This window comes from Phalacrocorax carbo, chromosome 16, assembly GCF_963921805.1.
Source record: "Phalacrocorax carbo chromosome 16, bPhaCar2.1, whole genome shotgun sequence".
Taxonomy (NCBI): Eukaryota; Metazoa; Chordata; class Aves; order Suliformes; family Phalacrocoracidae; genus Phalacrocorax; species Phalacrocorax carbo.
Window position 1 is genome coordinate 4,756,995 of NC_087528.1, and position 25,512 is coordinate 4,782,506.

Here is a 25,512-nt window from a genome sequence, read left to right on the forward strand (position 1 = left end):
GTAATCTCCCTGTATTGCATAGAGTTAACTATCATGATACCAGTAACTGGTAGAGGTACCTGGATGTTTCCAAGTGATAGGGTAGAAAGCTTTTTTGGAGAAAACATTTTTGTTTCCATTTGTTTCAGATTTTAAACAAATATTCTGACTTTTCTGGGAAAACTTGTAATATAGAAAGTGTCCGCGCTTGAAAAAAGTTCTGATGTGCTAAAATCAGTAGTGCCACTGCTGTTGACATTTGGTCCAAATTTCTTCCACCATCAAGACTGAGGATGTTTAGATACAGATGTGAGTAACAGTGGGGCAAAGTAGCTAATGTTTCTGTTGGATAAGATGGAAAATTTGAATCAGTGGAAGAGCAGTAAAGTAGTTGAAGAGTAACATAAGATCAGGTAATACACTCTTTAATTTCAGTGACTTTATTAGTGTGACACAGTGGACACCCATTATCACAGCGAGGAACTGGCATTAGATCGGTGTCTCCTGGTGTTTTAGGCTCTGTCAGCCTGGGGTGATATTGTGTTCAATTTCCAAGGGAAAAAGTTGGTTTATTGTTATTGTGGAAAGGTTGTGGTTTTCCATGGACTTAGTTCTGAGGGCAGCAAGCAATGTTCCTCCCCCTAACACCTTACCCCATTTCCTAACTGAACTATAGAGTCCTTTCTTTAGCCACGGTAGAATAAAAGCTAACGGGGAACACCTTCCTTGCATGGGCTGTGTTAGTTTATGCATAATAGAAGCCAACAGTTGCATCTATGTGTTTATTTGAGTCTTCTTGGGCAACAAAAGGTTGAACAGAGACAAAACATATTATGCAGGGAGTTTGTAATGCCTACTGCTTCATTATGTATGTCATTGAATGTACCCTGAGTTTGCATCCCCCTTGCAGAAGAATGGGCAGAGACCAATTGTATTGAGGGCCTAAAGCATTCAATCCAGCAAAAACGAAGCCAATTTATAAAGTTAGAAAGGTGGATGGGGAGTAAGAGAGGTGAAGAACAGCAACAAGGATTTTAAGCTACAGCTGACCACAATTTTTGCTTAATGGTTAGAGTTAGCATCTTCCATAAAGCAGCAATCTTCTGTGTAAGATCTGTTCTGTTGCTTTTCTCTCAGTAGGTGATAAAACCTTTCAAAAGAGTCCTAGACATCCTAAAGGAGAAGTAATCAGTACAGTTCCAGAGATATATTACAGGAAGTTCCACATCCTAGGAGTCTGCCATTCTATGTTCAAGAACCATGTTGCAGAGAAAGCATCTTTTATGGCAGTAAACAACCTCTTCATTCAGTTGTTTCTCAAAATTTCTGTGGATTTTCCTTCTTTCAAGTTGGATAAACAGGGCCAGTCAGCCTTACAGAAACACAGTGATTCCTGTATTCAGGGAATAGGTACCTAAAAACAAAGTAAGGATGCCAAACCATGTTCATGTTCATCTTCGTGGGTGTTTTTCAGTCTTTGGGGATCAATTTCTCCAACTCTGTGAAATTTGGTCAGAAGGGGTTAAATACTATCACTGTTTCCCATATGGAAAGTTGAGGCAATGAGACAATTCTGGGTGGAATTTGGGTGCCAGGCCTCGTTAGTGTTAACTTTCAGATTGTGAGCTAGGCCTGGTATGGGGAAGGGGGGACCGAAGTTATAGTCAAAACAAATTTGCGAACAACTGCAAGCAAACAAGTGATCTTTCTTTACTGCGGTTTAATTTAACCCAATGAATTATCTTTACCGAGGAAAGCATGTGTTGAACATTTTCCCCCTTCGGCACTGCAAGCTTAAGTCTTTCAGCATCTTCCAGGAAGGAAGTGAAGCCTATTCCATAATCCTTCTGACCTGTGACATTTCATAAAGCAGCAGGGTTCTTCATGCACTTAATTTGTTCTTTGCTGGACTTGTGCCTGATGTGTAGAGAATCAAGGGGGACACGACGTTACCCCTGTTCATTGAAAGACAAAAGAGCTGCAAGAATCTCTAATGAGTTTTTGAACAACTGGACCAACACCACGACATAAAGGTTTGTGAATAGACACTGCGGGCAGAGTCTTCCTGACTGATTTGAATGAGGTTTTGCCTGCTTATACCAGAGTCTATCTGGCCCTTTTTGAATGCAGCTGGTCTTTTCCTCATGTCTACCTTGCCTTTTCTGTGCAGTTTCAAATGCACTGAATTTTCAACACACCATTCTGTAGGAAATTAGTTACACGAATACAGGCTTATTGCCTTTGTTAAAGGTTTGACTCATTCACTCTTTTTCTCCAATTCTATTATTAAGGTAAATGTTTCAATATTTGCCACTGAAATGTAAGCTCAACTTCTGTCTCAAACAAAAGGATAAGAACTCTGTTTGTGTAACACAGTCGGACAGTAAATCTTCTGTCACAGTATGAAATGGCAAAGCCGTGGCTTTCGGAGACCTTGAGAGTTCTAGCGGGGAGGTGTCGGAGCTGCTTGCCCAAGTCTTGAAATCGGGGGTTTATGCTGAGCTTTGCCACTGAGTCAAGTATCTAATACCTTCTGCTGTCAATGGGAGAGCTCATGTTAGACCTCTCCTAGGAGCTCCTTCTGCATTGAGATTTGTATGCTTAACTTCAACATGGGAAGAAGACTAATTTCTTCTCTTTTTCTCTCCTTGACCAAGAGTCTGTCTTTTCCCACTTTCTAGTGGTCTTGATATTATTCTCTAGCAAGACTTCCAAAATAGTAATGGAAAGTCAGAGTTAAGAATATTTATAGTTTTTCTAAATGCTTTTTTTCATTTCAAAGTGATGAGTTTTGGTTTCAGTATGCCACAGTGATAATTTAGGGATATGTAAGTCATGCTCCTGTAATTAGTGCAGTCATACTTAGCATATTTATAACTTTGTCTCAGGATGTAATCCTAGTAATGATTGAGAAAGCCATTGCTCTATCTTCAGGAAAATAATATCTCACTAGTTAAAGGAATAGTCTCACTGTCATCCATAGGCAAGTACCCAAAATGAATTGGGGAGCAACAGGGAATATAGGGGCTCCAGGTCTGCTGTCAGACTGATCATTACAGTGTGCCCCAGAGCAACAGCCCTCTTTATTGTGAACTTGCGAAGTTACAGCAAAATTGCAATGTTCTAACCTATTACAGCGCCAAAGGACAGCCAAACTGCTTGAGCATCGCTTTCACACAGAATGAATGCTTGACTTGAATCCTAGGAGATTTGCTTTTGCAAGAATGATATTCCTGACTCCAAAAGACAGACTGTTACACTTCATTGAAAAGCGCTGCTGATAATTTGATCTAAAACTCTGGTTTTGGCTTTGTATAAAGGGAACCACACATGAATTACCTTGTTGCAGTCAGAAGAATAAAAGTAGGATTTGCAGGATTAGGCTTCTGAGGCACAACATTCCTTTACAGACAGATGTGGAAACTTTCTCTAAACTGGGGGAAAAAACCTAATCCTAAAACAAAAATACCCCAAACTTTCTTCCTCTGCCAAGAACTACTTGATTTTTTTTTTTTTTAATGGAATGTAGATGCTGTAAAAAGTAAAAGTTCTTTTCTTACATTGAAAAACATTAAGGAGTTTAATACAAACACAGATGAAATACAACTAACTTGCCCCCTTTAAAGTTCATTGAAATAATTGAGGATCAAGAATTGCTCATGATGGTATTTTCACCTAAATTATCTGCCTCTCTTCAATTAGCTTGTATTATTTTAATGGTGGCTTCTCCCACCCTTCCTTTGTGCTTTTGCTGGACATAATTGCCTACATTTTATGTAAATGGAATTGTTACACCATAAAATGATATACAAATGTGTCTAACACAAAGGCCAATAAATGGTGTGAATATATCCATTGTTTTCAATGTAATGGCATCTGATAGCAGCCTAGGAAACATGGGGCTGACAGATGTGAGCCCATGACAAGGCCTGGAAACAAACTGAATGAGGAGCACTTTGACAGACTGTGGTCACAATTAAGTGACTTTTGAAATAATTTCTGTTTTTTCACAGTTGCACGTGGCTGAGCAAGATTCACAAACTGCTGTATCGAACTTTGTAACGGGACAAAAATAGCTGCCAATGAAAGCCTAAATGACATGAACTTTGAATAGGCATCATACAATGACCACACTGTGACATGTTTTTAGCTGACGTACTGATTATTTGAGAAGTAGCAGCCACTCAATTGGGAAGGCGGGGGAGAGATGGGAGGGACTCAGAGAACTGGGTATTGAAACACTCTATAGTCTGTGTCTGTCAGACACTAGCCAAATACAGTTTTCTTTCAGGAAGAGAAACAAGTATTAGGAAATACCCTGATAAATATTTTCACATGTGTTCCCAGAGAATATGGAGTCCAAGTTTGTTTTTCCTTTTGCTGTGAAAAAGCCAAATCAACAGGAAATTACATGAGCAAGTAAGAAAACAGACCTTGTATGAGTAATGAGCATGCTGACTTCACTGAGGTTTCAGTACCTGCTAAAGACCCAGGCTGTAGTCAGTGAAGTTTATGGAGGCTCAAAATATCTATGTGTCTTTCTTTGGAAACTGAGGCCAAACTCTGGCAGATCTAATTGGCCTCTTAATCCCAGGGACATCATGGGGCAAGTAGTTAGTGGAGAATTTTTATTTTTTTTCCTAATTTTTTCACTACCTGCCACTGCTGATCAAGTAGTAGTTGTCTGACTCTCTCTTCAGAGAGTTTATGCCCCAAAACCTTCATCAGCCTAACTCAGTTGGAGAACTTCAAGTGGAAGGGTCAATTTGTGATTTGTTTTGTGGGTGCCTTTGTTTTGGCTAATTAATTCTGTTGAGCCACCAGAGCAGCTCCCTGTTGAGTTGCTTTCCCCTGCCCACATGGGGAGGCAGCAGCTTGCAAGCTCCAAGCCCTTTAGTTTAATTTCACTGAGTAATACTGGGAATCATCACCCATTGCTGCTTCCAGATGTAATTTAAGCTGGCAGATGCTGTACATCACCTAAGGCTTGTTTAAGCAATCCCATTGCACATAGTGAGTCCTTAATTATCTTCTTCCAGGTGATGACTGTGTTATCACTTCCCCGAAAAGGGCTCCAGTTTCATTTACTGGATAGGATGTTCCCCTCATCCTTGGCTAGGATGCAGCATTACTGGTAAAGGGCGTGTTCCTCAGGTGAGGGAGATAGTTTAGCACAGCATTTGACAGTCCAGAGGATGCCCCAGCCTATGCAGCTCTCCTTTTCTCTCTTCTCCAGTTCTCATAACTCAGTTATGCAGTAAAAGACCTATTATTTCTACACTGTGGCATCTTTATTTCTGCCTGCGTTACTGCTTGCTTTAACTTTGCGCACAGAACAAAACATTTAGAGTTAGGGCTTACCATGAATATTTATTGAATTCAGAATACCACAATTTGTTTCACTTTACAGCTAAAAAGATTAACAACCGTCAACTAATACAGTTACAGACACAGTCATAGAACAGATGCCACAAAATCTGTCTAATGCCCTGACAAGGATGTCCAGCTGACACATCTATGAAATAATATGTAGTATACATGTACATGGCTGATATCAGTACAATCAACAGGTTTATAATTACATAAGCATTTCTATTTCTAACTGCAGTATTTTACTGATATATTTCACTGCAGAAAAGATTAAACAGATTACTGTATTTTCAGTGGGTGTTTTTCCATTTACTCACTTGTACATTAATATGCAAATCATTCTACATCCTCATGGCTTTATTAACACCAGAATTCTTTTTCTAGACTGGATAAATTGGGTTTTTCTTGGTATTAAAAAGACTAGTGTAATTAAAGCGCATGCTTGTATCTACGTTTTGTTTAAAATCAGTACAGCTTTGATAGTTACTGGTAGGCTAAGGACACTTGAGTTGTGTTGAAGAGGCTTTTGAATAGTTACTTATGCTGTAACTAATGTTTTTCTAGTGTGATATTACCCCAATGCTTTGCTATACCCAAGATATCTGAAGCTAACCAAAATAACAGTTTTCAGAAGCACAGCAATTCAGTTATGCATTTCTCATTTCATTCCAAATTAAGAGAAACACCTTCTCTCATTTCTAGTCATTTGCAGCACAAAACAACAAAGACTCGGGAATACAGCAGCAGGCTTGTTTCACTGCCTGTGGTAACCTGAACACCTTATTTGTTACGTGCTGTTGCTCATACACTAATGTCACATTTAAATAATCCCATCTTGTCCAACACAGCAGAATAAAAGCTCTTCTTTACTTTCCTTGAGTATCACTCCAGACTACGGCTGAAGCAGCCCATAGACTTAGAGGTTAACATTGACACCCCTTTAAAGTCAAGAAGCAAGAAATAGAAAATGTGGACTTCCTCCACTGCACAAGCCACCGGAGCACTTTTCCACCTCCCCTGCCATGAACAAGGAGACTGAGTACTCCTTCAGCACCCTGCTGAGTGGATCTGCAGCCCTGCATTACAGCCAAGCAGCAAAGGGGACGGGGTTTCTCAGAGGAAACTGCTCTTGTCCATCACTGCTGAAACACTGGAAGTGCAAAAGGGAAAAGTTTTGCATTCGCTGTTGGCTCCTAGCAGGACAGATCCTCCTTCCACACCTTTTGAGGCGTTTTCCTTCATGTGGCAGTTTTAGTGCTGACTGAGATTTAGTGCTGAGACCCTTCAGGTAATACAACTACTCCAAAGACACCCACAGCACTTTTAGGTCCACCATCGATTCCATATCCTAGTCTGGCCAGAAAAATGGCGGAGTCTTATCAGACTTACGCTATCCTTGACAAAGTCCTAACTGTTTACAAACCATGTAAAGATAGAGGCGCCAAGCCTGAATTCCTGCAAGTGTCTCTCTAAAGTACTTTGGCTAATGTGATATGTAGTCACAGACTTTCCTTTGAGCCTTCTGACAATTCCCTTCTAAACTCCAGCAGTAGCTTTGTGTTTTATTTCAAAGTCCCATAAGGGGGAGTTTTACAAATCAAAGTCCAGGAATTCTCTTGTGTGAGCTTCCCTGTTCTTCATGGGCTACTGCACCAAATAAGAGCTAGCATGGTAAGTCCAGAGGCATCAAGATACAGGCCCAATAACTATGAGATCCAAATACCTTGATTGCCTACAGATTGTTTTAAAGTTGTAAGTAAGCAGTGCAGAAGTACAGATTCCTCTGTATGTGGCGAGGACTTTTGAAGACATACCGCAACCCAAAGCGAAGAACACCAGGAGAATTAAAAATCCACCCAGGGGGAATGGAAGTATGTTCTCCTTCGTGCTAATCCACTGTATGTTTCAAAAGGCTCACCTGTCTGCCTGCAAGCTTCGTGCGGAGAAGCAGCAGCATTTTCTACGTACTGTGCACACTGTCTTGAGATGCCTTAAATCAGTCCCAACAACATGTAGAAAATCCAGTTTCTACCACCTGAACAACTACGGATACATTAGCAGAGAACATCCCGCCTCACAAAGAGGAAAGGCTTTAGGACAGCAGGCCTTCCTTTACGTGAGCAGCATGTTTATGCTCCCTATGCAAGCCAAAAATGCAATTCCCCACACAAAAAAATGCACTGAAGAGCCTTCAGTGTGGAGATGTGAAGCATGTTCTGGGTCAGAACATGACACAGAATGCTTCATCCCACAAACTATGTTATTACATGGAACACACTATTGCTCTGCAGGATGTCTTCCTGAAGAACCTCTGGCATAATCCCAGTCTCTGAGTTGGTGTCATTTATTTCCTGGTGATTCTGACACCATTTCTTATCCATCAATTCTTAAAGTCTCTGCATTTCCGTTCTGATGGGATTTGTCACACTGGCTTCCCTAACTTAATATCAGTAAGTTCAGGTCTTTTGACACAGTTTATTCTGTACCATCTCATGGAGTCATACACTGAGAACATGTGTATGGCAAATCCTGACCATGGACAACAGTCTGCATATAGCAAAAAGACAACACTGAGACTCAACTCAAAGCCCGGGACCTGAATTAGTCAGGGAATTCTTCCTGTTCCTTTCTTAAAGGGCTCTATTGCTACCTGTGAAACATATTTTGACCTAAAAATTCATTCTGGGGATCCTTTACAGCAAACCACAGCAGCTACTGAAGCCACAACATTGCTTTTAGAAGGACAATCAAGGTCCTTGCAAATCTTTCATCATGGTTTTTACTATCATCAACATTTTACTAAATCACTATCTAAAGGCTATAGGAATTCAGAACAAAGACTCAGCAGTTTTCCCAAACAGCTTAAAAGAGCTAATAATTTTTGTCTCAAACAATCTTTGAGACTTCTTAGACTAAGACATACAAAGAGTTGCTGCAGGACTGATTATATGCATGTAAGTACTTAAGTGAACTAGATTAGGATACAGGATACAAGACCTTACTGTTTCATTTGGCAAAGAGAAAGAACAGTGCCACTGGAAAATAACCAGAAGGCAGGGTACAAGGCTTCAGTAAACTGGGTTTTGAATTTATAGATCAAGTTATGCTTCTCCCCAACAGCCGTGAAAATCACAAACCCTCCATCGCAGTGGAGCAGCACACCAATCTTGGTAGCACGCACATTGGGTAAGCACTTTTCGACATCATTGTGCCAGGATGATATTTTGGAATTAAACCACTCAATACACCAAGAACTGCTGTTCCTCCCCAGGCGGCTCTCTGGCCCCTGCCGGTCCATGCTGCCATAGCAGATGCCAATGGCACAGAAGTTGTTCTGTTGCAGTTCCACTTCCCAGTAGTGGACGCCTCTCTTGAAGCACTGGAACCCCAACACTTGTGAACAATCGGTGAAGCGCTGAGGGTGGTAGTTATAATTCAGGGGGGTGTCCGAGACAGACATCTTGGTATACCTCTCAGACAGAATCACTTTGTTATGAGCTGTGTTGTAATCCAGTGTGATGTTAGCAGCATCTGGAACGACACAGATTGTTTGAAGGTACTGAAGAGCAAAGCACTTCTATTTGCAGCACCCTGCCTAGGCACTTGTTCCTATGCATGTTCGTCTCCTTGCTCTGCTCTCCTCCACAGAGCAGGCAGTCCTTAGGGCCGCAGCAATAGCTGCTGGGTTCAGCTGCCGCTCTGTCTTACACAGCGGGCAAATGGAAGGCAAGTTTCCTCCCTTCCTGCATCCCCATGGGATTCTTTCACCACCCAAACATATGCTGGCAGAAAGGGACTGCTGATCTGGCAGCAAAAGGTATACCATATTGTATATCATCTGCTGTAGCATCTTAAGCAAGCCATCACGGGCTCACATAAAAACCTGCATTTCATTTCAAAGTAAAATACAGTGCATTACACCATATTCCTACGCTACCCTAATGCGGTCATTTTGGGGGAAACCAAAGCCACTACTGAGAAAACTTCATTTACCTTTGCAAAGATACGTCAATACCAAAGACAAATTTGATTCTTCTGGCAGAAGAACCACTTAGAAACCTCCCGCCCCCTTTTCCTCCAAAAATCTCCCCCATTTGTAACAATCAGCTAACTAAAACCCCTCAAAAGTATTTGTCAGATAACTACAGAGGGCACATAACACCAGTGCAGTAAGTGCAAGAAGTTCATCTTTAAGTTGAGTAACATTGGGTGTCTTACACTGCAAAAGCTCCTCTCTGGGTTTCTTCAGAAAGCTGTCGATGAGCTCTTTGACTGAGACAGCAGCAGGAGCATTTACTGTTCCCGCGGTTGGTGCTGTGTCAACAGAAGAAAAGAGAGGCCAGTTAGAAAGAACCCTGGCATGCTTAACGCACAGTCACAGACACCCTCAGGTCGGAGTGGACCTCTAGAGGTTATCTGGTTTAGCCTCCTGCTCCACACAGGCTTAACTTCAATATTAGCTCAGGTTGCTCACAGTCTTATCAAGTTTTGAAAATATCCTGTTGTCTCTGGGCAACCTCTTTCGGTGCTTGATCACTCTCACAGTGACTAGTAAGAGCCTTCCCAGAGCAAGAGTTGAACTTTTGCCTTTTACACCAATACTAGTGACCATCTACTCTTTAAGATCAGTCAATGAAAATTAGAGTAAGTATGCTGAAAGTTTGTACTCACCAACTTTAACAGGTTTCTTTTTCTCCTCTGGAAGGGGGGGGAAAAAAAAAGTGAATTGTGAGTTCCACTGAGACTGAAAGCCACTTATAGACTATGCCACCTCTCATGCCATTGTCATGGCTCTTCTGCAGCTGCAGCAGTGAAGCTGACAGTCCAGCATGTTGAAGCCATGTACAAAAATACACCCATACTGGAAAGCTACACAGGAAGCACGATGTACTATTCACTTCCTATTTTACAGGGTCATAAGCCTGCAGAAAGCTTTATCTCCTTCATCTCTACTCCAGGACGCAGCACACTGGGGCAAGTGTTATCAGTCTGTTCCCATAAGGCACATAGACTATTCCTTTTCTTTTTACAACAGATCTTCTAGTGCAGCTTTCACTCAACTCCAGCATTCCAGTTCATTCAGCTCCAGCAATCCACAACAGACCCTGCTGAGTGCTCCACAACCACGACATGTGGATGGAAAGGACCAGGTGTCAGAAGCTCAGTGGAAGTAACAAAAGTTGTTTCTTAACACTTGCATTTATTTCAAAAAGAGAATACGGAAGATCTTCCGAACAGGCTATAGTGCTACATTAATACCAGTGTCTGAACAGAACGACACTGAAAGGCCCTGGTATAGCCTGCCACAAAGACTGTCTCCATCACCCCGCCTTAGAGTGTAAGCGAGATGCAGCCAGGAAAAATGTTTGAGTAAGGCTGCTATAAGCCAACACTTACTGGTCTCTGCCTCCACCAGCACAGTAGCTTGAGTCTGGTAAAGGTTCTTCTCTTTGTGGGTATGCTCTTGTGAGGGAAGGGAAAGGAAAAAAAACCAGAACATGAAGAACTCATAAGTAGGATTCAATACATACAAATCCATCAAACAAGCCAACAGATGTTTAGTATAGACGAAGAAACAAACCTGCAAGAGGGTGGGGAGGCTCTGCTTTGCTTTACAGCCTGCACTGACACCACCACAGGGGCACATGAGGCTAATGCATGGCTGCACCTGTGCCGTTTGCTGCTTTACAGCTCACAAGGCATCTACCACTAAATAGCCCAAAACACCCTCCCTCTCCCACACTAGGGTGCTTGCTACAGATAATCACTGCGTCACGGCTAAAGCAGACAGCTCTTGGGTAACTGCTTGAATTCTTAATTAATGGAAAAACCATAGTTAAGAGAGGATGATGTTCCTTAGTACTTACGTGGTCCAGGAGGCTTTTTCCCAAGAGCGTTTCTGTTTGGAAGAGCTGCTGGAGGGGCCTTAGTTTTCCCAGGTGTTAGTTTTGCTGCAATGGTGATATTTTACATTACGGTCTGTATTGCCAGGAACAGTAACGCATGAGCAAGGGTATTTTTCAATCTTATTTTTCAGTCATGTGATCAGAACTTAAGTGATACTTGGCAGAGATGGAAACTGCATAGAAGATACCCATGCCCCAGTGCAAAAGATACTTTTGCTTAACCCAGTAAGTTAGGCTTTGTTCTACAACACTTACATGATCAGCACCTTTACAGTTGGGTGACCATAGTCCTATCACACAAAAGCATTTTATGTCTCCCCTCAAATCCACATCCTCACTGTATCCAACCCTGCTACATAATAAAAACATAAATCACTGTAAGGAATGAAGGCTGGGCTGTGCTAGAAGGGCATAGTATCATGATAGTCATCAGCTTATCCAAGTATAGATCAAAGACACTGGCACGCTTCTAGTTTAGCCCAGACTGTAGCACATGTTTGGAAATGGAGGACCACAGAAGTTAGAAGACAATTTATGTTAACCAACTGTATTTTCTGTACTTTTTTTTAATGATTTTTGGATTGGAAGGGGAACATGCCTCATTTGAGCTCAAGCCAAGGCAAAAAATGCCATTCTTCCCACTGATACAGTACCTTCTGCTTTTTTCTCCCTAAACTGAGTCACTGAAAGTTTCACAATGTCTTTAAGGTTAATGGCAGACTGATAAGTGGAATGTATCATGTTTTGGTCCATTTCAATTACAGGGACGAAAGCATCTTTTGGTGACATTTGTTGCAGTGCTGCTGCTCTCTGAAATGAGAAACAGAAGATTTCATGCAGACCACCTTGTGTAGCAGACAGAAAAATAAAACCAAGTTAGTTTAAATGGGGTGGGGTTTGTGCATTCATCTCAAATTTAAAGGAGCAAAGGCTACAGTCAGACATGAACCATGGCAAAATTGCAGCAGCAACCCATTAATTCTCAGCTGATAACCAAAGCAGTGAGAATGATCTACTAAAAGAGTCAGGGCATGGAGCTGCAACACCTTATGGAAATGAATTCTCTCACTCACTGGCCCCTCTGCTTGTGGCAGAGGCTGAACTGGGGGGAGTTACCAGACACCGCTTCATTTCAGTGCGCTCTCATTGTTATTTGTGCACTTCGCAGTACATCCTTTTACAGCAGATTCTTGCACAGGACTGCATTATAATTTGACTGAAAGTGCCTGGAGAGCAGGACTACCACAGCAGGGTTCTGTGATTCTGCAGTCTAGAAACATGAAGAACTGGATTCACATCTAAAGGACACATTACCTTCAAAAACAGAATGTCATCACCTTCAGTCAGTGCCTTCTCAATCTGATCTCTGAGAGACTGAATTTCATTCTTCTTATTTCCCAGAACATCGTAAATATAATCAAACTTATTGCAAACTCTTTTTTCTTCATCTGCAACTACTTTTAAGGTCTGATTTTCTCTTTCTTCAATTAAAGCTTTAATTTCTGAAAATTCACTTCGGATCAACTCTTTCTTTCTGGAAGCTGTCTCCTGGAGCAGACAAGAACAGACAGACACTGGTTTCAAAGGAATAGCTGTGGACAAAGTGCTGCTTACTACTAGTACAAAAAACCCCAAGCCTTTGAGGAACACGTAGGCTTCAATCACTTGAAACAGGCAATAGAAGAGCTATGTATTTCTATGTAGTTTGGGAGGAAAACTCATTTACTCCTGAGAAATCGGCCAGTTGTCAGTCTCCAGACCCCTGCTGCAGGGGCTGCGGGCAGAGGCCAGACCAGCCGTGCCATCTGGCTGTCACCAGCACTGGGACAGGGCTGTGCCACTGCAAGCCTGGACACCGCACGCCCACTTCCACAGCTGTGGCTGCTTCTGCCTCCAAGATGTGGCATCTCTGGTTAATACAAAGTAATTCCTCGTCCTCCAAGAGATGTTCCAAGGGAGTGCAGAAGTGCTACCCCAGCAGCTCTGCAGTTTCTTGGTCTCCACCACTTGGTTCAGAAGGGGTGGCACAAGTGAGATGTACCCGATTCAGCCATCGGCACAAATAGCAACCCCGATGATCAGCTAAGAGCAAGGATTAGTCATGGGAATTTATGGGGAAGAGAAATCCCACCTTTCTGCACTGGTGCAGCCATTACAGCTCGCTAATCCTCTAGCTTGGGCTGCACTTTCTGGTGCAACAGGAAAGGAAGTGTTTGAGCCCCATTACGGGCCAGGTGTGTCATGGGGTTGGGTCACTCCCATCTCCCACAGAGCTGCCTGGCTTTGCCGAAACACCTCTTTTCTGTTCCTTCCCAATAACATCATCTCCTGCCAATGCAATCTCAATGCTACGGCTGTTGCCACAAGAGTACGAACATCAACAACATGCAGTGGCCAGCGTATGCCAAGCAACCCGACAGCATTTTGAACAGTTACCCACTTACAGCAACTTGGCTTTGGTTTGTTCTCACAGTGCTCATCAGTCGAGCAACTCTCTCGCTCCCATTATGCAGCTCCGTCAGTTTCTTCTTCAGCACCGACTGCAACAGATCAGAAAGTATTTCAGAGAAGGAGTTGCCATGTCTGCTCTCAGCTGGGTCATGCTTACTGCAGTAAGGATCATACTTAAAGTTCTAAACAGCCTCTGTAAGCATTTAGTACTATTGATTTAAAACCTCCTACTCCTTAAACCTGACAGGATGTAGAAGTTCTCTCCCGCACACATGTGGCTTGTGGAGCCGGCACCCTCTCAGCAGCTCCACCTCTCCCAACAGAGAGGGACATGCTGCTGACTCACTCTTTCGATAAGACCCGAGTACTTTCATCAGCACAGCAATTCCCGGTGCTAAGAACAAACTTCATGTTAGCTCTCAGGTTGGACTTTGGGCATGAGGTTAATGCTACTGTTTGCCCCTCTAATTTTAACTGACAATTTTATTGCTCCGATGTGAATTACCTATTCCTTTAGTTCAAGATACTGCTAAGTTAAATCAGGGTGGACTTCTGAGGGTAAGCCGTATACACGCTCACCAAACAGATGGGATTTTGGTTACCTAAATGTTTCAAGCATGCTTCACTCATCTACGATATAATTTGCAGCTGCACCGTAAGATAAGGCGGACAGGTTTCCTTCTGTTCCACTCCATGGAGAATCTGCTCCTGGCTTTAATCTATGTGCTAGAGCTCTCCCTATAAGAAGTAAAGAGCAATGTCTGCCCACAGCCCCTCGGTCAGCCTGCGGTAAGGCCACGCAGCAAACCCCACGCAGCGAGCGGCAGCGAGGGCTCGGAGTTGCAGGTGACACCCGCAGAGGCGGGAGGCCTCGCTGGTCGGCCCAGCTCAAGACAGCAGCTGGCCATCAACCCCGCGACAGCACCTTCCCAGACCCCGAAGGCACAGTCTTGGAGAGAGGAGGAAAGTGCAAGGGACGACTCTGAAGATGCGCTCAAGCACAAGTTGGAGGGCAGGTAACAGCTTGCCAAGACGAGGCACAGTCCAGGTCTTGGTCCAGCCTCCCACCAGCACTCCACGGCCCACGACCCCAGCATCCAGGGATCTGCCAGGCCACGGCAGAGCGAACGGGAGCTCCGGGGTGCCCCGGGCAGAGTCGCCCGCCCCCCGCCCGCTCACCTCGGCGTTGCTTTTGGCCAGCTGCAGGGGGCTGGTGTGGCACAGCTTGTGCCCGAGGAGGCAGAGGGAGCAGATACAGCTGCCGTGCTGGCTGCAGAAGAACTCGAAGAGCTTGTTGTGCTGCGGGCACTTGCGCTGCTGCAGGTCGCGCAGGGGCGGGCAGAGCTGGTGGTCGCGGAAAGCGGGGCTGTCCTGGTGCGGCCGCAGGTGCTCGGGGCAGAAGGAGGCGGTGCAGGTCAGGCACGTCTGCACGGCCGGCGCCTGCAGGCAGCTGTCGCAGTAGATGGGGGGCGCCTCCGCCCCGCAGCCCGCCGCCGCCGCCGCCTCCTCCTCGGCCTCGGCCCCCCCGGCCCCGGTGCAGCCCTGGAGCTGCTCCACCACCCGGCACAGCACCGTGTTCTTCTGCAGCTGCGGGCGGCCCGCGAAGGTGGCCCGGCACTGCGGGCAGCTGAAGTTCTCCGACTGCCCGGCCCAGGAGAGCTCCAGGCAGGAGGCGCAGAAGTTGTGCCCGCAGGGCACCGTCACGGGGCTGCTGAAGAGGCAGAGGCAGATGGAGCAGGTCAGCTCGTCCTCCAGCCCCGCCAGGCCCGGCTCCATCGGCGACCGAGCCAACGCCGCCATCGCCCCGGCTGCCGCTGCCTCGGGAAGCGAGAAACGAAACTCGGGCTGGGGCTTTCCGGGAATATGCGTGCCCTGTCCCCGCCCCGGCGGGAGGGGCGGCAGCCCCGGACCGGCCCCCGGCAGCGCCCCGGGACCCGCCCGCCCGACGGGCGGCAGCGGCGGGCCGGGCAGCGCCGGGGGAGCCGGGCCGGGGGGGGGGGGGGGGGGGGGGGGGGGGCTCCGGGCGCCGCCGCCCTCCCCGCCGGGGCCGTGGGTGGCTGCAGGGCGGCTGCCGTGACTCGGGGGGAGGCAGCAGGGCCCCGCCGTCCCGCCGGAGGACCCCCCCGAGCCGGGGGGAGCCGCTGTGCCGCGGCAGGTCTCGGGTTTGGTTTGTAAAGCAAAGGGAATGCCTCGGGACGCGAAGGCCCACCGGAGTGCCCGCCCCGCCGCGGCGGGAGCGCTGCCTGCCGGCCGCCCCGCTCCCCTCCCGGACGGGACGCGGAGACTCCGGAGGCTCCGGCAGCTGCCTGCGCTCTTCGCCGCTGCCCGCGAGCGTGTGCTTGAGGCCAGGCGAGCATGTGAACCCCGGCTCTCACCGTGCGCCCGGCCAAGCTGCCGCCAGCCCCGGCTGCTGTCCTCCAAGCCACACTTAACCCGGCAGTTGAAGACCAAAGAAGCTGTTGTTGATCCAGTATTTGTAAGACGGGTTACTGCACTGTGAGTGTGGAAACTGCCTCAACAGAAGATACTGGCTCAATTTTTCTTTTTTTCCCTCTGTCTAACTGTTGAATAATTTCTGTTTCTACCACAAACATCGGATGCTGAATAGCGATGTGTGCAACTGCTCCTGTCTTAACTAACTTGACTCCAAATTCTTCCAGTGGCCTCTTCTGCCCTGTCTGCTGGTGTCCCAGGGACTGCCTCAGTGCCCTCCAGGCTTCTCCACTGACACCGGCAGCATGGATGAAATGGAGCAGCCTGGCACAAACCTGTGATCCCCCCCGAAGTTAAACAGAGCCTGGTGGTCTGCAGCAGAAGCAGCCATCTGCTCCCAACTGCATTTCCAGTGGCCAAAGGACACTTAGTGTGGAGAACTGCTGGTGTTCCTTGTAATGTCGTTAAAAAAGTATTAGCAGGGAATTGTGGGGTTTCTGTGTTGGCATTAGACCTCAGAGACTTCAAAAAATGTTCAGGAATCATATAAAGCACTCAAAAGAGGCACTGGCGGTCTGTCATAGTGCTTTTAAAGAAATCCCTAGCCCATCATTTTGGAAGACTAAATTATATCTGAGCAGTCTTTGTAAACCTACGTTACACAGATAATGTTGACTTCTACCTACATCAGTGATCTGCTCCTGTCTCGTAACACTCCTGCAGGATGAACTGGGGAGGGGTCTCATGTCACGGGCTTTATTCACTCGGTGATGGTGCAGAAAGGACAACAGGAGGCGTTCAGAGCTGCCGTGGCTTTGGCAGAGGAGCGCAAGTTCAGGGATCAAGTATGTAATCTGCTTGAGGGTGGAGGAGTTTCTAGGAGATGGACATGGGTCCACTTACACACAGCTTTGATGCGATATGCAGAGCAGGACTTTGTAACTGCTGCCGGAGGGGATGGAAACACCTGAGCTACCTCAGAGGTGTTGCTCGACAGTGACTGCAAAGGAACGTTCTTCCTGAGCTGTGTGGCGTGCGTTACCCGAGACGGGACCCAAGTGCAGCTGTTAATTCTGTTCTCATTTTTCTGTACAACATTTATTTTCATTTAATTTCATTTTTAAAATTTCATTTCTATACAACATTTCTTATTTTTCTATAGGTGAATGAAGCACTTCTTCCTGGGCTTATCTGGACTAGGCCACGCCATCTTTCAAAGGCTCAACATCTTCCCTGTGTTTCCTGCAGCACTCATCTGGTATCTAACTCATGCAGGCAAAGGTATGCAAACATAAAGGGTAAATATACACCCTCACAATCGTTATCTTTCGCTTCTGGAGCAGAACACGGGATATTTACAGTTCAGATGAGCAATTTAAGTTCTCCATTGTCAGAGAGCTGGAGATTCTGAGTAAGCCCAACCACTCCTGCCATCTAAAAACCAACAATATTTAACGTTTAAAAATATGGAAGAAATTTACCATTTAAATAGGTACTGGAGTTACTACTCTCTTTGCTTCCTTGCAGGTACTTGAGAACGTCTTCACGTGGTTCTGAACTAAATCTAACCCTTTGCCCAGATATTGTGCGTTGAAAGCGCTGGAGTTGGAGCAGGAAGTCAGAAGCACAGCAGAACAAATTGTGCCTCTCTACATGTGGCTGAGCAATCATCAAGACACATATTCTGACATTCTTTGACTTCTTTGGATTTAATATTCCAAGGTATGATTTTCCCATCAAAATGATAAATAACCCCAAATTCCTAAAGAGCTGACACCTACTCAGCATAGTCACAGCAGAGAACTCTCAGGTCTTCAGGATCTCTTGATCAGGTTCTGGCTGCCAGCCTCTAGCTGCAGGCACCCATCGTGTCTGTAGCCCTACAGCGTGTTGTGCATGTGACAGCAGCTTTCTAGCTCAAACACATCCTCACATTTTGAGTCATGAGACTAGAATTTGGTAAAAAAAAAAAGTAACACTTTTAAAACAAGCCCATAATGCTAAAATGCGTAGAGGGGGGTGGGAAGGAGCCCCCAGGACTGGCAGCTGGGGCTGCCCCAGCAATGGGGCTTGCAAAGGACCCCAAAACTCCAGCGACAGAAAGCAAGGAAAAAGGGTTTGTTCAGAGCGTCACCAGCTCTCTCTGGCATTCACGCGCGCATTCTGCCCCAGTCTGCGTTTGTCACCCATTTAGCACCCCAGCCCTGCCCTGGCTGCCTGCGTATGAGGAACCTTGTGCGTGGCTCTGTCAAGAGAAGGCGCATGGGTGTGACAGGGAGGGCCATCAACCAGCTCCGTCAGATGGCATTTACTGGATTTGATGTACATTATGCATTGAAACAGGAGTTTCTCCTACACTTGATAACAATGGGTAAATAAAACTCAAGATTTTATCTTCAAAACATCCTCCCTCGGGGGAGGGGGGTGGTATTTGTTTTTAACCATCTGTTACAGCCAGAGGGACCCTCTAGCCAGCTCATTTCCAGCCAAAATGCACTGTAGGCAATTGAATAAGGTGAATCCTGCTCTAAAATGCTGTGAAATACTTGTGTTTGGCTTTTTCAATTTTGTAAGAATTCAAAATTAACAATTTCCTTTAGAAAGAAATCTCCTCATTAATCCCAGCTGTCTCAGCATGATTGTGCTAGAGTGCCTGAAATTTTCTTTTTGTCCAGTTCGCAAGAATACCCAGGCATGAATCCAACCATCCATTTCTCCAAAAAACAAATTTTAACATAAAATAATGGCAACTAAAGAGAACCACAATACACAAATCAGTTTTACTCTATGAAAATTATTCCTCCACAAACAAGACACTTTAATAGGGATAACGCAAAGGTGTGCAATCTCTTTATGCAATTATGCACTAGTTAGAGTACATGTTAGCTAAACCATGATGTACAATTCTACAATTGCTTGTTTGTATCTAGGTTTTTTTTTTTTCCCCCCATGTCCTCTGTTTAAGAGTCAACTACCCAGGACAGGGATTGTCTTAAATGGTAAGACTTGCCAAGATGCAAGTACTACATGGGTACGAGGTACTACCTCAATGCTAAGAATCGGCAGAGATGTCAGTGAAGCGTATTGCCACCACCTGGCGACCCACTCTGCTATTAAGAAGGAAAGAAGAAAGCCAGCACAGAAACTTCAGCACATAAAGGGCAAAAAGGTTCGCTTCAGAACAAGCAAACAGGTTTTCAGAGCCTACACAGATTAACACAGTGGGACACAATTTTGCCAGGGATTCATGTTATATTCCACTCATTGTAGGCAAAGCTGACAGTTACCAGTACTATTTATCTGCCTCTCAAAATTACAGAAGTGTGAAATCCACAAGCTTTTCTTGACATGTCCAGGTGAACCCTGTAAATAACTGCAAGGTCACGGCATTTGTATCACGCTCTGCAGCTGTAGAGGAAGAGAGGTGCATTTCATCAATATTCATATTTAATTTTTAAATGTTTCTATCCTTACAGCAAACTACCTCTGAATGGCAACTATACAGCTCCAGCCAAACCCAGATGTTTAGATGGAATTACTGACAGTACAAGGTCATATTTCATCTTTTTGATTAAACCATTCCAGTTCTGCAGCTCGCAGCTGTAGGATATAAAATTGTTATTAAGCTTCCATTAAAAAAAACCCACAACACAGATCTATATTAAAGACTTCCTATAATAAACAAAGTATTCCATATTACATAAAAACATATACTAAGAAAAAAGTGTTTCTTTTGGCATAGTTTCTTTTTAAAACCATTTATTAAAAACACCCACCAGTGCATCTGCTGCCCTCAGAACTAGAAGCCAGCATTTCACAAAACAAGTCCGTACCATTATTTACATTTGTTCACATTAGATTGTTCCATTTTCAATGCTGGATCCGTTAACTGGAGGCTCAACAATCAGTCTTGGCTCTATCAGGGCATCCCAACTTTCAGTTATCTGAAAATGAAACACAGACAATATCTGGCATGTATGAGCTATACGGACCGATGCAATTTCTCCTGCATTATGCTTTGTTTAGACTTGAACAGCACTACCGAACGAAGATCACAGATCCTTCATGTGATTCGTCGATCCTAGTGACCCTCAACCTGCCTGACATCCTGGGTAAGGAAGGAGGCAGGTAAGAAAAACAGTGCATGGAATGAACAACCTTGTAAGAGCTGAGCAGAGTAGGTAGAGTACTACCGAGGCCTGATATTGTTTATTAGCCAAAGCAAAAAGTTACACAGTTTGACAGCTGTTTTTGAATCTAGTTAATTGAATAACATGCAATAAGTGATTCTTATCTTGTAATCATACACATTCTTGCTAGAAAGGAACAATTACTTTTGCTTCCATTTTAGTCAGATGCATTATTATAAAGGGAATCTCACCAAGATCAATGGAGTCATAAAGCAGGGCATGTATCAGCTACACAAAAGTTGTAACAGGCTTCAGAAGAGGACACCCACATACCTTTGTGTCCTGGGGAACAGCGTACTCTATCAGTTCTGCTCCATCTGCAGACTGGTAAACCAGATCGAATTTCCCTGGCTCTTTAGCAACTGAAAAACAAACAAACAACTCCATTAACTATAAGCAAAAAGGTTTAAATGTTTACTGTATTTAGAAAGCGGTATTTGGGTTCGTAACTGTAACAAAAAAAAAAAATCTGAGGTGGAACTGAATACTACACACCAAAATTAAGGTAATTACCTAATGTAACTATATGCATGAAAAAGCTAATCAACAACACGCTGTCTAAATTCGAGAAAAAATCCTCACATGATGATGATTCATTAATTGTGGCTTAAATGGCAACCGCAGTATATACATCCAGTTGCAGAGACCTTCATAGTTTCAGGTGTCTGAAGTGCACTTTGTCATGCAGGGACTCAGTTCCACATCCACTGAAGACAGTGGCTTCACTGATATCACAAAGCATGGCCCTATGATCTAAAATTTTCTCTGTAATTCCATAATAATTTTTTTTTCAGGAAATGAAACCACAGTGGAGATGAGTTACTGACTCCTCATACTGACTGGACAAATCTTATTTTGTAAATACCTATGAGCACCTTCAGGACAACTCGCAAGTGTTAGACTTCTCAATTTAAACAGACTTTTTAGGGAGGGAGTGAGGAGGGGAGGGGTGTGTTGAGAAGAAGCCCAAGGAAATTAGAAATACTCCTGAAACACAAACTGTGCCTCAGACTAGCTGTTTTCCAAGTGATGCACATGACAACAAGCATTTGGTGTCCCAGGGTACGTACGTTGTTCTGCTGATGACGAAAGGATCTCAAGCTCGATCTGTTTTTCATTAGCATTCCAACTGATTATTTTCCCCTCCTTCATAAAGCAAAAAGAAAAGAATCAGACAAGATATACTTCAGCACTAGGTAACTGTTCCGTATTACAACCACCACAATACTAGATCACAGTTAGAGGAAGTATATCTGTCAAATTTTAATCTATGTACAAAATCTGCGAAGTATTAAATCTCAACAATCTGCAGTTACTGCCATCAATAAACCAAATTTTACTTGCATCGGTTTCACGGATTTGCCTTGACTTCAGACAGCAGCAGACTTGAACACAGCCACATTTTTCTACTTGAAGGTCTGCATTTTTTCTCATCTCTAAAATATTAATGATCATTAATAATGATGCGGGTTTAGGTTTTTTTTTTTTAAATAAGCAAAATACTACACAACATCAAAATACTTAAGCCTTACCTCACCTGTAATAGTTCTGTGAGTGAATTAAGGGAGGAAAGAAGAACAGTACCTTATAGTCTGAAACTTCAGGACTGTAATTTTCAGTTAGTTCCAAGCGCTGTTGAATGAAATACAAATAATAAATTACAACTTTTCCTGATTCTTGATGATGCCACCTACACCCAGACATGGTTTCTTCAGCAAGAAAGTGCAAGAACCATGTATCCAACTCCTGGATCCTGACGCCTAACAGTCACAGGTTGTCTTCCAGGACTCACTGCTCCGAAGCATTTATGGTCAGGTCAGGCTGTGTAAGGAGATCAGGGAGACGGATCCCAGCCTCCTCAACTGCAGTGATTTCATTTTCATTTACTTTTTGATTGTGCAGTGAAGTCTAATTATCTGTATGGCAAGATTTGCAATAATACTGTAGAAATGCTATAGAGAGAAATAACAGAGAATTTTGTTTTTATAGCATCTACTTTTAATGCTGACTTTCCTTGCATGTTGGAAGGAAAGGGGTAGCATGCTTCTTTCCGGCATTCTTATTTAAACATAAACCTTGAAAAAGTGCCCACAGCAGAGAGACAGACACTTTGTGGAGAACATTCTGTTATTTGTGCACTGACTTGTGTGCTAGCTAAGAGAGTTTTTGTACAAGCATACACAGAAATTCACACTGAAATGACAGTGGAAACAACATTTCTTTGTATTATACAAACACAGGATGTCTAAAGAAATGCATTTAACTTACACACATGCTCCAAACCTTTGTAAAAACCAACATCAGACTTTACAACAAAAGAATTTTTTAGAGCTGACAACAGAAGCTGTAACGGGTTCTGTTGTATCGGAAACTATCAGGTCAGAAAGACAGCAAGAGAGAAGCGAATGCTTTCAGAAATGCCTACAAACATTAGACACAAGACATTTTAGGTGCTGAACCTAAGTTTTTAAAACTTAGTTTTAAGTTTTTTAAAAAAAGTTTTTAAAAAAGAGCAAATAAGTAGGATGAAGACTACTTCCTAACTCACTTCTAGGTTGATGGTTCCAGACCAATGTAAAATTAAGCTCTTCAAGTGTAAGCTTTTGGCTGTCAGGACTATGCTATCTGTAGTGTGTCCTGGAAAACTTACAGTGGCCCAAATGAAACTATTTTAGCCTGCTAACATTCAATATTTTACAAGTTCTTTACCTTGAAGGCAATTCTTTCTCCCACTTGTGGTGGGGCAGCTAGAAGAGGTAACACACTATAGTCTCTCTTGGGGACTTCCACCGGATTCTGTGGAAAAAAAACAGTAAACCCATTGATTTAATTACTGTATTAATAAAACCAGAAGACAATGTAAGATGTTCTGAGAAGAGTAAGATACATATCCGAGTGCTTTGTTTTGAGATATATAATACAATCACTTAAATATTGTTTCAGAAACAGTTCCTCAGGCTGCTAAATGGAGATACAGTAAATATCAGGTTTACTAAGTCAAGATCAACCTTTATCCTACTAATCTATTTCTGCTTTTACAAATTACTCTAATCCTACACATATTTTGTATAGTTAAAGCTGCAAGAGAAAGGTGACCTATGACTGCGTAAGCCACTCACCTGGACAAGAACAGAAGTGTTTGTCGCAGCTTCATTTAACTGCCTCTGTTTCTGGCCTTCACTGCTGTAGTTATAGAAGAAGCCAGGGTTTGCTCCTCTCCCACGGCCTTGGCCCCTCATCATCCCACGAAACCCACGGCCCCTAGGTCCTCTCCAGAAGTTATCCTCTCCTGTTCCACGCCCCCTTCCACGACCTGGACTGGCAAGTGGTCCTTGAATACTGGTTGGCAACTGTTTAGTACAGTTTCTTACTATGGAATTACTCAGTCCAGTGTTTGCTGTGGGTTTTTTAATAACAAGCGTTTCTGAATCTGAACTATCAGACTCTGAAGAGGAGGTCTTTGCTTTGGGAGCCTTGGTGGTACTGGTCTTTACAGCTGCCGCATTGTTAGGCAGTGACTTTTCCTTTGCAGTACCGTCTTGCGCTGTTGCCACTTTCTCATCCTCTGTACTTGAGTCAGAATCTGAACTAGAGGACTGGGATTTTTTAGTTCTTTTACTAATTGCAGTCTTAGTGGAATTTTCAGCGTTAGACTTTACAGTCACTTTATTAGAAACAACAGTTTTCACATCAGAATTTGCAGCAGCTTGGGATTTGTCTCTGGGAAGTGTTGCCGCTACAGGTTTATGGGAAGATTTATTTTGCTTTAAGTTTAATTCACTGCTGTCACTGTCAGACGACTCGCTGGAGGAATCTGAAGCTCCCACCCTCTTTTTTCTAGCCTGTGTTGTGAATTTTTTGGTGTTATTTTTACCAGAATTTAGAGAAGAGCTCTCATTTGCCTGTTCTAAAGCTGTCTTTGGTGCAGCGGCCTTTATCTGCTTTTCATCTTTTTTTTTTGTTGCCAACTGTTTCTCCCTCTCCATTTTTTTAAGCTGTTTAGATTGGTCAGTAGAGCTCCCTTCCTTACCTTCTGTGAGTCTATTTCTTCCACTAACTTCTTCCTTTCTTTTTCTTTTCTTGTACCTTTTTTGAGAGTCACAAATATCTACAGAGGTCTCTTCCCTACAAGAGGAATACTCAGGATTATGTTTACTCTTTTTCTTTTCCCTTTTATGCTCGTCTTCTCCATTTCTAGAGCATTCTTCCTCGTCCTGCTTTTGTCTACGCCTTTTTTTGTCTTCTTTTGGTGCATAAGAGAAGCCATCATCTGTCTCTTCAAAATCATCTGCGACAATCTCTTCCAATTTTACTCTGTCAGAAAAACCGAACAAAAACCACCGTTCAGCATAATTAACATCTTTTTCCTGAGCTGCTGAGCTCAGGTAAGGCGGTCTTTCGGGAGCGGGGATGCTGCGCCTGCTCGGGAGGTTCAGCTGTGGACTTCAGCGCCGTGCCGGAGGCACTCTGCAGAGCACGGGCTGCTACCCCAAGCCAAGGCTGCCGCCGGAGCCTCACCCGAGGGCACGGGCGCTGCAAGGGCTGTGGGCGCAGACCCGCTCCGGGCAGGCCGCGGGAGCGCCGGGGGACGGAGGCAGCGCTCTCCTTCCGTCCCTGAGGACATTCCCAAGCTCGTGGCTCTCTCCAGCCCCTTTCAGACACCCCGGGCCCCCTCGGGCGCCGCGGGCTGTGGGGAGCGGTGCCCGTGAGCACCCGGTTCCCGCTCCAACCCCAGAGAGCCCCGCAGCGGCGGGAAGGGCCGCGGGGCGCTGCTCCGGTCACCGGCGGAGGGCACCCCCCAGGCCCCGCCCGCGTCCCCTTCAAGCCTGCAAGGGGTCCCGTCCCGCCCCGGCGCCGCGCAGCCCCCACCGTACCGGAGCGAGTCGTTGTCCCGCACGAGGCGGGCACTCTCGGTGGGGGGCAGCAACGCCCCCTCCAGGAAGAGGCTGAGGCGGGCCCGGCGGCTGAAGCCGAACCTGTGGCGGATGAGGCTGACGAGGTCGGTGACGAGGCGCACCTGGCTGGGCTCCAGCAGCAGCCAGCACAGCGCGCAGCCCGGGCTGCCCGGCGGCGGGTAGTCGAAGAGCAGCCGTAGGCGCAGGGCACCGCCGGCGGCCGCCGCCATCTTGCGGGAGAAACGCTGCCGGGGAGGGGAGAGGGCGACGGTGCCGCGCGTGGGACAA

At 44.9% G+C, this 25,512-nt stretch overlaps 2 protein-coding genes and 1 long non-coding RNA gene across 5 annotated transcripts; 1 reads left to right on the plus strand and 2 right to left on the minus strand.

The window, feature by feature from the left end:
• Positions 1–5,329: 5,329 nt before the first annotated feature.
• On the minus strand, positions 5,330–15,581 carry LOC104042399 (E3 ubiquitin/ISG15 ligase TRIM25). Its single transcript, XM_064466791.1, has 9 exons — positions 14,886–15,581; positions 13,700–13,795; positions 12,570–12,803; positions 11,909–12,065; positions 11,217–11,300; positions 10,747–10,812; positions 10,021–10,047; positions 9,568–9,663; positions 5,330–8,880 (listed from the first exon to the last, which is right to left on the minus strand). Exons 1-9 carry the CDS (start codon positions 15,504–15,506, stop codon positions 8,348–8,350), a joined length of 1,914 nt encoding a protein of 637 aa, XP_064322861.1. The 5' UTR covers positions 15,507–15,581; the 3' UTR covers positions 5,330–8,347.
• LOC135315894 (uncharacterized) lies at positions 15,483–21,406 on the plus strand. Of its 3 annotated transcripts, XR_010375371.1 has the most exons (6): positions 15,483–16,984; positions 17,302–17,420; positions 17,667–17,861; positions 19,616–19,690; positions 20,166–20,267; positions 21,124–21,406. It is a non-coding gene; the product is annotated as an uncharacterized LOC135315894 (long non-coding RNA). The 3 variants fall into 3 exon arrangements; XR_010375369.1 differs by having other exon boundaries at positions 19,616–20,267; XR_010375370.1 differs by lacking the exon at positions 19,616–19,690 and having other exon boundaries at positions 20,166–20,251.
• Positions 19,087–25,502, minus strand: COIL (coilin). Its single transcript, XM_064466790.1, has 8 exons — positions 25,204–25,502; positions 23,449–24,643; positions 23,039–23,125; positions 21,914–21,961; positions 21,400–21,475; positions 20,603–20,691; positions 19,973–20,083; positions 19,087–19,547 (listed from the first exon to the last, which is right to left on the minus strand). Exons 1-7 carry the CDS (start codon positions 25,452–25,454, stop codon positions 19,994–19,996), a joined length of 1,836 nt encoding a protein of 611 aa, XP_064322860.1. The 5' UTR covers positions 25,455–25,502; the 3' UTR covers positions 19,087–19,547; positions 19,973–19,993.
• Between the last annotated feature and the right edge of the window lie 10 nt (positions 25,503–25,512).

Coding starts and splice junctions, on each gene's coding strand:
- COIL (XM_064466790.1), bottom strand. CDS start 25,454: ATGGCGGCGGCCGCCGGCGGTGCCCTGCGCCTACGGCTGCTCTTCGAC. Junction 21,476..21,913: donor CTGAAGTTTCAGACTATAAG/GTACTGTTCTTC, acceptor TGCTTTATGAAG/GAGGGGAAAATAATCAGTTG. Junction 20,084..20,602: donor CTGTTCCCCAGGACACAAAG/GTATGTGGGTGT, acceptor TTTCATTTTCAG/ATAACTGAAAGTTGGGATGC.
- LOC104042399 (XM_064466791.1), bottom strand. CDS start 15,506: ATGGCGGCGTTGGCTCGGTCGCCGATGGAGCCGGGCCTGGCGGGGCTG. Junction 12,804..13,699: donor CAAACCAAAGCCAAGTTGCT/GTAAGTGGGTAA, acceptor TGTCTGCTCCAG/GAGACAGCTTCCAGAAAGAA. Junction 8,881..9,567: donor CAGAGAGGAGCTTTTGCAGT/GTAAGACACCCA, acceptor GTGTCGTTCCAG/ATGCTGCTAACATCACACTG.